The 12,711-nt window shown below is 40.3% G+C and overlaps 2 protein-coding genes across 2 annotated transcripts in view; one reads left to right on the top strand and one right to left on the bottom strand.

Moving 5' to 3' along the window:
• The window catches only part of GTF2F2 (general transcription factor IIF subunit 2), a 134,058-nt gene that overhangs the window by 86,452 nt on the left and 34,895 nt on the right, over positions 1-12,711 (bottom strand). The window lies entirely within an intron of this gene.
• Positions 9,447-10,220, top strand: KCTD4 (potassium channel tetramerization domain containing 4). Its single transcript, XM_065397404.1, has one exon. It carries the CDS (start codon positions 9,447-9,449, stop codon positions 10,218-10,220), a length of 774 nt encoding a protein of 257 aa, XP_065253476.1.

Raw genomic sequence — 12,711 nt, 5'->3', positions numbered from 1 at the left:
AGTTTCCATCTAGGGTCACATGATAGGTGAAGAACATAACCCAGATACTTTGAAAAACTTACAAAAGTAATCACTCTTTAGACCGCACAAGAAATATACAGATCTAGGCAGACCACCACCACCACTTATATATAACATCCCTGCCTGAGCTTCCTCACCACTCTGGAGAGTTCTTTGGACTTAGGTTGGTGTTTCTAGGGAGTCCAGGATCCTTCCTCTCCCCCAGCCCAGGGCTTCTCATCTGGAACTTACAATCTCTCTGGTCTCTTCTCCTTCCCCTCTAAAATGTCGGTCAGAGACCCTTTTCTCTGAATGAGAAGAATGAGGGAGGATTTGATAGCTGCTTTCAACTACCTGAAAGGTGGTTCCAAAGAGGATGGATCTAGACTGTTCTCAGTGGTACCAGATGACAGAACAAAGAGTAATGGTCTCAAGTTGCAGCGGGGGAGGTTTAGGTTGGATATTAGGAAAAACTTTTTCACTAGGAGGGTGGTGAAGCACTGGAATGGATTACCTGGGGGGGGGTGGAATCTCCTTCCCTAGAGGTTTTTAAGGTCAGGCTTGACAAAGCCCTGGCTGGTATGATTTAGTTGGGAATTGGTCCTGGTTTGAGCAGGGGGCTGGACTAGACGACCTCCTGAGGTCCCTTCCAACCCTGATATTCTATGATTCTATGATAACCTCCAGTACCCTTTGTCCAGTGTTGCCCTAAGCCAAGCCTCATCAGGTGTTTTAAGTCCCACAGCAAGTGATCCATTGCTTAGTTACCAAGCTCACCTAGGCACTCTGGTCCTTCTGGGGCAATAGCCAACTCTGTCCAAGACTGCTTCTATTTGAATAGATGACTATGAAGGTTTAACAACCCTCCATTGTTAGCCCTATGTCATTATCCTTTGGAATTTCAGTCCAACATGGAGGTAAAAAACATTGAAAGCAGACAAGTCCCACATTCAAAATGGAATTTGTAGTTTGACAACCATATATAGAGCTCATAATTTCAAAGTGGAATTCATAAGCGGTATGATTCCCCGAACAGTCAAAACAATATTCCTTAATATAAGTTGTAACTCCCCATTCTTTCACTAACAGAGCAAAATCTTCACTACCTGCATTCCACAATGGACTACATATATCCTGAAGGGGAAATCCTCTTGGGGCAGGTGTATAGCACCTATGATACTGCCAAAGACACTGTCCAGAGGGCAAAGTCTGAAACTCCTCTCCCTCTTGTGCTCTCTTGGGAATTGTAACACTCCTAGATGAAGAGGTCTGCTAGAAAGCTGGGTAAAGCCTGCTGCAGCAAAAATGCACCACCCTCCCTATATTCCTTGGGGTGGAAGAATGTGATGACAGTTCCTGCTCCCTTTCTGACCCTTTAGCTGTCTTCACCCACCAAAGATACCATATATATAATAACCTCATATTGGGGAGGGTTTTAAGTTTTCTTTATTAATAATTTCCTGAATATTGAGCACTAGATATTGCAACCTTAATAATGCATGAAAGCTTGTCTTTTTAGTTTAATACCTCTTTGCCTGTATCCTTTTCTTTGCTTTGAAGGAAAAAAAGGAGGAAAAATCTTGAGCTATTTGGCTTTCACAGTTTACAAGCACTGCATACTTACTAATGAGCTTGTTCTGGAAGCAATGGATTTGTGGTGCTTTAGATGGTATAAACTCCTTAGTCTAGTGTGCAGCAGGTGTACCGCATTTACAAGATCCACCAGCCCTTGTCCTGAAGGCATTATAGTGGCACTGTTGCCACATTATAGTTAAGACTGATATGAACTTACTGTTGGGCTTGTCTACACATGGAGTTATTCAGGAATAGCTGTCCCTGAATAGCTCCATGTGTAGACAAGCCCTAAGTACTCTAATATACACACACATGCTCAGATTGGTGAGGTACTGCCATTTTCAAGACAGAGTCCATGGTCGGGCTAGTGATGCAAATTTAGGACGTCTACACTAACAAGCTTACAGCGGCACAACTGTACCGATGCAGCTGTAAGACTGCTCGTGTAGTGGTTTTATGCTGTGGAAGCAGAGAAATAACTGACAGGAAGGGGATTGCAATGCATGACAGTTTGTTAGCAAGAGTCAGGCTAACTGTAACCCTAATAACGCGAGATTTGTAGAAGCGAGGATTGTGTGAGGCGAGTGGGAAAGAACTGTGTGAGAAGTTGTTTTGCGACCTTGTGTAGATAATATGGAATGTAGACTAGAGTCTAAATAAGTGAGAAAAATAAGATATCAGGATGACCTATGTATAAACAAAATGCAGCTGTTGCTTATTATTGTTTGTACTAAAAGGTATAAATGCTTGCTGTAATTGTTTACCTGGAGAGAGACCTGACTAGGAGGGGGGAGACCCTGTGTCCTAGTGCACTCTCTCCCCCTATGCAATTGCTTGAGAAAAAAGTATCTGATTTTGCTGCAACCAACCAAAGAGTGAGAACTGTGTTTTTCTCGGACAATGCCGATAGAAGAGAGCTCTCTACTGTTGACATAATAAAACCATCTCAATGAGCGTCAGTAGCTATGTCGGCAGGAGAAGCTCTTCCACAGACATAGCTCTATGCACACTATCACTTATGCCGGTGAAACTTATGTCGCCCGTGTGTGTGTGTGTGTTTTTCACACCCCTGAGTGACATAAGTTCTGCCAGCATAAGTAGTAGTGTAGACATGGCCTTAGAGTCATTTGGTCAAGGGATTCCCAGGACACAGCACACTTACAAAAAAGGAACTGAATAAAATTGGTTCTTCTAACTTTTATTTTTGCACACACCTGGGGTTCAAACTATTGCATTGATCCACCTCAAGCTGATATATCCTGATTGGGTTTGAACTCAACTAGTACAGCATAGACTGCCCTGATGAAAAGCAATATTTAATAGTTAAGGGTCAAAGTTAGCTGTACAAAGTGGCTAGAATCTGGGTGATGTGCTACAGACAATGATAAGCACATGAACCACGAGAGAGACTTGTTCTTTGTGAAGAGCAAGAGTGTATACAGGAACACCTGCCAGAGCAGCTCAGGGCAACATGCTGTAGTCATTGAACCTAACAAGCTCAATTCCTCTCCCCAGCGGTTTCCTGAAAATATCGATGGACATTACTACACTTCGCCATTCTTTCTGTTTTGGGGAAGGGGCTCCTTTGGGAAGTTTTGCCTTGTCTAAGAGTAGATATTTCAAAGTGTTCTACAATCCACATGGATTCTCAAACTACCATGAATTTTTCTGTTCCACATCAGGGCCAAGACCAGCTAGTAGGGCACATTTGGTCAAGGAGTTCCTTAGATATACCTCTCCCAACAAGAAGCTGATTTTAATAACCTAAGTCAGGGGTCGGCAACGTTCGGCACGCAGCTCGCCAGGGTAAGCACCCTGGCGGGCCGGGCCAGTTTATTTACCTGCTGACGCGGCAGGTTCGGCCGATCGCGGCCCCCACTGGCCGCGGTTCGCCGTCCCGGGCCAATGGGGGCGGCGAGAAGCCACGGCCAGCACATTGCTCGCCCGCGCCGCTTCTCGCCGCCCCCATTGGCCCGGGACGGCGAACCGCGGCCAGTGGGGGCCGCGATCGGCCGAACCTGCCGCGTCAGCAGGTAATTAAACTGGCCCGGCCCACCAGGGTGCTTACCCTGGCGAGCCGCATGCCAAACGTTGCCGACCCCTGACCTAAGTGCTCCAAAATACAGGCGCATAGTGAGATTATTATTTATTTTTATTACCATAGTACTGAGGAGCCCTAGGTATGAAGTAGGGCCCATTGTGCTAGGCATTGTAAAAACAGAACAAAAAAAGACAGTCCCCATCCCAGAGAGCTTTCAAACTTGTCTGGAACGCTGGTGTGCCACAACAGGGTTTTGTGTACTTTGGGAGAGGGGGAAGGAGAACACCAATTGAGATGAACAGAGCATTTCGCACTTCTCAGAACTGGATGTCAGGCTGCATTCACCTCCATGAAGTGTTCTCATTCAGCTGAGAGCATCCCACTGAGATGTATGGGCCACTTCATTGCGATGCTCCTGTGCTGCAGAGGATTGTGCAGAGACCTGTTCCCTAGCCCCTGAAGCAGCTATGGAGGCTGAAGCTCGCCTCCAGCTTGTATATGATACCTTAACAATCTATTGATTACCACCTTCCCTCCTCCACATGGCCCTTCAGCCCAATGGGCCTGGAGGGCCGAACAGGTAGCTGAGAGACAGGAAGGTGTTCCCAGGAAAATCACTCATTCAGCCCCTCAATCATGCCCACCTCACTGTCACCACTTCCTCAAAAAAATACTGCCCAAAAAACTTTGTTAATGCAGGGTTCAGATTGACCAGCAGTGATCTGTACCCTTAGAATGTCAAATGAACCTATGCCTAGATCTCTGAAAACCAGGAAACACATGTTCAGGTAACGTCTCTCACACCACACAATCTTAACTCAGAGTGGTAGCCGTGTTACTCTGTATCAGCAAAAACAACAAGGCGTACTTGTGGCACCTTAGAGACTAACAAATTTATTTGGGCATAAGCTTTTGTGGGCTAAAACTCACTTCATCAGATAAATGGAGTGGAAAATAACAGTAGGGGCGTTAGGGGACGAGAGCTGAGGAAGCATTGTTCTAAGTCAGCCATAAAAACGCCCCTACTCTACTTGCACTACATTGATGACATCATCATCTGGACCCATGGGAAAGAGGCCCTTGAGGAATTCCACCAAGATTTCAACAATTTCCACCCCACCATCAACCTCAGCTTGGACCAATCCACACAAGAGATCACTTCCTGGACACTACAGTGCAAATAAGTGATGGTCACATAAACACCACCATATACCGGAAACCTACTTACTGCTATACAGTACTTACCTACATGCCTCCAGCTTTCATCCAGACCACATCACACGATCCATTGTCTACAGTCAAGCTCTAAGATACAACCGCATTTGCTCCAATCCCGCAGACAGAGACAAACACCTAAGGATCTCTATCAAGCATTCTTAAAACTACAATACCCACCTGGGGAAGTGAAGAAACAGATTGACAGAACCAGAAGGGTACCCAGAAGTCACCTACTACAGGACAGGACCAACAAAGAAAGTAACAGAATGCCACTAGCCATCACCTTCAGCCCCCAACTAAAACCTCTCCAGCTTATCATCAAGGATCTACAACCTATCCTGAAGGACGATCCCTCACTCTCACAGACCTTGGGAGACAGGCCAGTCCTCGCTTACAGACAGCCCCCAACGTGAAGCAAATACGCACCAGCAACTACACACCACACAACAAAAACACTAGCCCAGGAACCTATCCCTGCAACAAACGCCGTTGCCAACTCTGTCCACATATCTATTCAAGGGACACCATCATAGGACCTAACCACATCAGCCATACCAGCAGGGGCTCATTCACCTGCACATCTACCAATGTGATATATGCCATCATATGCAAGCAATGCCCCTCTGTCATGTACATTGGCCAAACCGGACAGTCTCTATGCAAAAGAATAAATGGACACAAATCATACGTCAAGAATTATAACATTCAAAAACCAGTCGGAAAAAACTTCAATCTCCCTAGACACTCAATAACAGACTTAAAAGTGGCAATTCTTCAACAAAAAAACTTCAAAAACAGACTCCAATGAGAAACTGCAGAACTGGAATTAATTTGCAAACAGGACACCATCAAATTAGGCCTGAATAAAGACTGGGAGTGGATGGGTCACTACAAAAACTAATTTTCCCATACTAATTTCCCCGTACTGTTACTCACACCTTATTGTCAACTGTTTGAAATGGGCCACCCTCATTACATTGGCCTCATTACCACTACAAAAGTGATTTTTCTTCCCTTGGTATTCTACTGTTGAGTATAGCCCACTTCCACTTTAACTGAATTATCTTGTTAGCACTGACCCCCCCACTTCATAAGGCAACTCACATTTTCATGTACTGTGTATATATACCTGCCTACTGTATTTTCCACTCCATGCATCTGATGAAGTGGGTTTTAGCCCACGAAAGCTTATGCCCAAATACATTTGTAAGGTGCCACAAGTACTCCTTGTTGTTTTTGCTAATCTTAACTCAGTCTCCTTTTGGCGATATCTCAACAAGTCCCTGTGAGAGATTATAGGGTTGTACCTTTCCCAGGCAGTGTGGTAAGTACACAACAGTAGTCAGGGGAAACACTTAGGCCTCATGTTCACTGTAATCAAGATCACATGTAGGTCAGAATTAGTGAACGTGAGCTAACTAGGCATGACCTTCACTCAACCAATTCACCTACTCCAGACTAAGCACCAAAGAGTTGCTCAATATCAACAGCTATTCAATCCTTGTCCGAGTTATTCTTTCTTGGACTTCACCTTAGGTTAGCCTCAACTGAGGGTCATGGTGCACTGTGAAGTGTGCCATCACACTGCTAGAATGCTTCAGGGAAATAGCACAGCACAGCGTATACATGTTACTGTATGAATGCCAGTGTAGACATGGGTTTTGGGTTGGGCACTGAGAATATGCAAGAGTTAGATTGGGATGAAGCACTCTTACATTCCCCTATTTCTTGATATGCCCAATGGAATGTCAACTTCCAGAGGTCACAGTCATTCCAGTGGTCCTAAATCACTACAGACATTAGAAACTCTTTCATACACACTTCGATTTTTGTGCCAAGAAGGGCCATTGTGCTCATCCAGTTTGATCTCCTGAATATCACAGCCCAGAAAAAAAAAAAGGATCCCCCATTCCTCTAGCTGCAGCTGCTCCTCTGCTCAGATGGCAGTTTGATATCTAGCAACTTGCTGCAACTAATTCCTGCATCAATACAACTACGTCTAATACAGTAAGAAGCGTCTGACAATACTGTGTTGAGCACGAACACCACAAAAAATTGCAGATTTTGTGGACAAGTACAGTATGGTTTTGTCAAACTGCCTATTGCCAACTGCAAGGGGGCAGAGTTAAGGTTGTGTGGGGGTATGGTGTGGAAGACTAACTCTTTTACGCAATTTCCATACGTTTAAGGATAGGCACACTTGACATTCTCCTTGAGTCAACAGCTGAGCCTGTAAATTCCTGTATGTACACACACACACACACACACACACACACACACACACACTCACTCTTTTTCTCCTCCCCCACCCTCGCCCCCACTTCTGGGATCTGGAGCTAACAGCTTGCTGACATTTTTTACTTTCTAAACAGCTGAAGTGATTTAGCCTGACCTTTCAAAAATATTTAACTATAGCCACACCTGGAAAATTTCAGCCCCAAAGACAGAGGTTTCAGAAGATAATGAGCATATGAAGCTAAGGAATGGATACTGTTTTGCAGCTGCCTTGTCTTAAATTTATACAGCTCGGTTTGCCATGAAGGATTTCAAACTCCTTTACAAATCTGGGCTTTCTTTGGAAATCTCCCATCCAGCAGTGACCTTCAGTGTCTTCAAAGAGATGACAAGCTCACCATGCAAGATAGAATGACCCCAGAGTCAATCAAAGGGTTTATCAATTACCATTACGATTCTTACAGTTGGTTATAAGATTAAAACCCACATCAAATGTGAACAGATCAAATGGAGTCTGACACTTGACTATTAACTGGATTTAAGCAAAAGTCTCCCACAGTGGCAAAATATTATCCATAACACTTATGTCAGAACCACACCACCTGTTTTTCTCTCTCTCCAAATACCTTTATTAACTCTTACTAACTGTCATAAGAGTTGATTTTCAAACAGTTAGTATATTCAACAGTTATTAAATGATTAAAATCTCTTCAAATTGAAGTGATACTAAACACAATGAGGGTATCAAAGTGTTAAATTTAAACACTGACTTTGTAATGACTGATGCACAGAGTCTAATTAATAAAATAATGCTTAATATGTTACACATAGCAGCAGACAAAAGATTTAGCAGAGCAGCTCTGTGGACTGGGAATATTGAAGTATGGGGGCAACAAGTAGAATCAGCATGTTATTTACATCAACAGGCACACAGTCATATTAATCAATAAAAAAATTACATCATTAAAGCAATGTTTCTACAATACTGTATCTATAAGTAATTGCTCATATATCTATTGGGAGCAGTATGAAGATAGTCTTAACATAAACAAAGGCACAGAGAATCCTTTTCACAAAAGGATAATTGACTTTGTTGTTAACAGGCCAAAGCAATAGGCATCTGCTTGTAGACTGAAAAATACATTCTTTAAAAAAAATTATATATATATTATATATAATGGAATCTCTGATTTCCATGTTCAGGCTAAGGTAAGTGTTAAATCTCTACCTTGCTTTGGAATGCATGCTGCATACACTACCCTCCATCTCCTGCACACTCCCTAAGGAAATACACAAATGTTTGTACAGCTTTCCTTTTCCTCTACCCAGCTGCAAATGTTTAAAGGGGAAAATCTTTTTAAAAAAGGTAATTTCAAATGAACCTTTAATCTCAGCTTCATACAGAGAAATGAGCCAGCCATTTGATTCAAGTATACTTTGTCAATGTTTTCTCCCTTACTGAAGTGTTGCTAAGCTATAGTGTTATGTGATATTCAAAGATTTCTATAGGCACACTGGCCCTTTGTTCCGCATGGCAACAGAATTGTTTTGATTAAATATAAAATAATCTGTGAAATCTAGCATTGGTTATTTTAAAATTACCAATTCAAGTAATAAATGTGCCTTTTCTCTAAAATAATTTTTAATCTATGGTAAAGGATACAAAGCCTAATAAAGGCTATATTTTTTGCCTCACTGAGGATAGCTGAATCAACAAAAAATGAGAGTTTTTACTAAATACTAAACCAATTAGATCAGAAATGCTTTATAATACCACTTTGAAACATTTTCTGGTAACATTTTAAGCCACTGTGTGTTTCATACATAAGGTATACACATACAATCATCTGTTTTCAGCTATCTTCCATTAAATAGGTGAAGTACCTTAAACAGTAACACAATTTGCTTTTTGTAAAGGTATTGTGTAAAACCAAAAATACCTAAAAAAGGAAACAAAGCTATCACTACAACATTCTCAAGCAATTCCACATTATAAACACATTTTTAAAGTAAATATTAAAATTTAACTGGTCAGTAAAAAGGTATTGTCCATTCTGCACAGAGTAATTCAAAATGCTATTTTTAAATAATTTAAACCTACTAGACTTCAAAGAAAATAATTAAAACAGCTTTTACATCTGTACTCTTCCCTTACACAGTTAAATGCAAATTCTCCTTACAGCCATACTCCTGATATCTCACTGCATACATAGCTGATACGCCACCTACTGCAAAACTGAGCTGACAATCCATGCAATGCTAGCAGCACTTCCATTCCATCACCGTGCTGGAGCTGAATAAAGGTGCTTTTAAAATATCTCTTTTCAAGCACACAAGAACAAGGCAAGATAGCTGTCTTTTTAACTTGGCTTTAAGAATGGAGCGAAAAATAAACAGAAGAGAAAAGGAACATGAAGAAAAGCACAACTCCTCTGAGGGTACTGAGGAAGGCAAGAACTGTAAAATGCCTCTGATTACCCTCAATGTTGGTGGATACCTGTACATTACACAAAAACAAACACTAACCAAGTACCCAGACTCTTTTCTTGAAGGTGTGGTAAATGGAAAAATTCTCTGTCCATTTGATGCAGATGGCCATTATTTCATAGACAGAGATGGACTCCTTTTCAGGCACATTCTGAACTTCCTACGAAATGGAGAACTTCTTCTACCAGAGGGGTTTCGAGAAAATCAACTTTTGGCACAAGAAGCAGATTTTTTTCAGCTTAAGATGTTAGCTGATGCAGTGAAATCAAGGTGGGAGAAAGAACAGCTAGCGTCCAGAGAGACTACTTTCCTGGAAATAACTGACAGCCACGACCGTTCACAAGGTCTTAGGATCTTTTGTAATGCTCCTGATTTCATAGCAAAAATCAAATCTCGCATTGTTCTGGTGTCAAAAAGCAGGCTGGATGGATTTCCAGAGGAGTTTTCAATATCTTCAAATATTATTCAATTCAAATACTTCATAAAGTCAGAAAATGGTACACGACTTGTACTGAAGGAAGACAACACCTTTGTCTGCACCCTGGAAACTCTTAAGTTTGAGGCTATAATGATGGCTTTAAAATGTGGATTTAGACTGCTGACCAGTCTGGATTGTTCCAAAGGGTCAATTGTTCACAGCGATGCACTTCATTTTATCAAGTAATTACTTCTATCACCAGACAAAGGCAACAAGCATGCAGCCAGTAAACCTCATTAAACTACAGCATCCAGACATCACAAATAATGTATCTAACTAGCCCTGTACCACAGAGCTCTGCTGCTAATGAATTAATGTGAGCTAATGGTATGTAAATTCCATAATGACATTCATCTCTGGGTTATTTAGGCTGAACAAGTATCTTATGTTTAAATTTAATAAAAATGATCTGCTAAATATTGTAAATACAGATCGAATGTTGCTGCTATTTGCATATATTTTTCCTTCATGTTGTCTTTCACCCAGAGAGTCTAGCTGAAATGTTTTGTGTACTTGTATGATTAACATGCATACACCTTATTGTTCAGTTGAACAGTGGTGAAAGTATTTTCATATAATATGCAAGCTTGAAACATGTTTTGCTTATGACAAAATTCGCACTGGATTTTAACTGGAATAAAACATTTTGAGTGTTCATTAGAGTTTCTGCAAATCTATTCAAAGCTGAATTATACTGAAATTACAACAATATAAGACTGCAAAAGGCTGTAAAAGCTATCAATTTGATTTTAAATTAAACAGATTATTTCAGAGCTCGTGTATTTAAATCATCAAATTTACAGCTACATCACTCATTTGCTGAGAATCCCTGAAAAAAATGCCTCCAATAACAAAAGCCAAATAATGCTAGTATAATTTACTTTACTTTTTATTACAGGAAATATGTGAATGCATAAAGGTAGGTAGAGAACTAGATATATTTCAAAAGTATCTATTTTGAATGGTTTATTCAAAGGTTTTGCATAAAATTTAATGTAACAGGTTTTCAATTACACATTAGATTCAAATTTTGAAGTTGACATTCTCCACTTGTCGTTGCTGTTCATAAAGAGTGGCAAATTAACAGATCTATTGCTTTGTATAATGTATTACTAACCAGTAAGTGGAACTTTGAATTCTGAATAGATCACCTGCTGATATTTAAAATGCATCAATGTAAGGGGCAGATGAAACATTTCTCTCCCTTCTCATATCCTTAATATTTATCCAGTTCTTTCTTTCATTTATAATTTTTATAAAGGGAACAAGATACATCGTCCACAGTGCAACTAGAATTAATAAATCCAGAAGTAAACATTAGTTAAATATCTGTCAATAAGAAAACTTGGACCAAACACAACCTTCATGTAAGCAGGTGCAATTCCTATTCACCTCACCTTTGGGTCAGTTGGAGCTGCACCTACTTATGCAAGGTCTGAATTTGGCCCTTTGACTCTATCAACCATGCACCGTTCAACTGAAATGTGTGAAGAAATTGGTGCTATTTAAATTTTAAAAAATTTTTAGTTTCTTACTAAATAAGACTGGAGTTCTTTGCTTTATTAGTATAGAAAATAGAAAACTCTACATAGGAAAAAATAAAAAAAGTTTTCATACAAAATATGATTCTCACTACACTAAAATTTCAATCATGTTGAACAACACGACAGTCACCAGACAAGCTTAAAGCGCCATTCTGTCTTGGATTTTACACAGGACCAAACCAATTTTTAACAGGGAATGGGAATACACCGTGTACCTATCCTGCAACATGGAACTGTACTTCAATAATAACTGGGAACAACTGTATCTCTCACTAGAGCTAATTTGCAATATTGAGAGGACCGAAATTTCCAGACAAGAGAATAGAGACACTTAAATGACTCAAAATGGTATTCCCACGTGGAAAAAAACAATTTTTTTTATTGAAATCTCTCTGGAATTCCTCCCCAAAATGCATAAGATCACCACTCCAAACCATGCATTTTTCTATTTAGCTTCCAGGTACAACACTTAGGAATAATTATAGCATAGTGGTATGTGGGAAAGTTACCATTTTAAACTGAAGTAGCCATTAAATTAGTAAACAGAGCACTATCGATGACTCCTGTCTGAAGTGAATGTGAAAACTTACATGAAACAAGTTGGATATAGTACAACCTCAGAGTTATGAACACCAGAGTTACAAACTAACCTGTCAACCACACACCTCATTTAGAACCGAAAGTACACAATCTGGTAGCAGCAGAGACCAAAAAATAAAAAAGCTAATACAGTACAGTACTGTGTTAAACTACTAAAAAACAATAAAGGGAAAGTTTAAAAAGAAATATTGGACAAGGTAAGGAAACTGTTTCCATGTTTGTTTCATTTAAATTAAGATGGTTAAAAGCAGTATTTTTCGTCTGCATAATAAAGTTTCACAGCTGTTTTAAGTCAACATTCAGTTGTAAACTTTTGAAAGAACTATAACGTTTTGTTCAGATTTACGAACAAACTCAATTCCCGTATTTTGCTGATTTTTAATGGACTCTGAACTATAGCAAAAAGACTATAGCAAAAAGAGATACTGTGAAACAAAATAATTGTGAACAAACTGCAAGAAAACCTTTAGTGGACTTGTCATCTCTATACTAGAATGGGTAATAGTAACTAGGCAGGCAACCTAAGGAAGCAC

This window comes from Emys orbicularis, chromosome 1 (assembly GCF_028017835.1).
Source record: "Emys orbicularis isolate rEmyOrb1 chromosome 1, rEmyOrb1.hap1, whole genome shotgun sequence".
Taxonomy (NCBI): domain Eukaryota; kingdom Metazoa; phylum Chordata; order Testudines; family Emydidae; genus Emys; species Emys orbicularis.
Note: the sequence above shows the minus strand (reverse complement) of the source record. Positions and strands in the feature narration are given on the sequence as shown.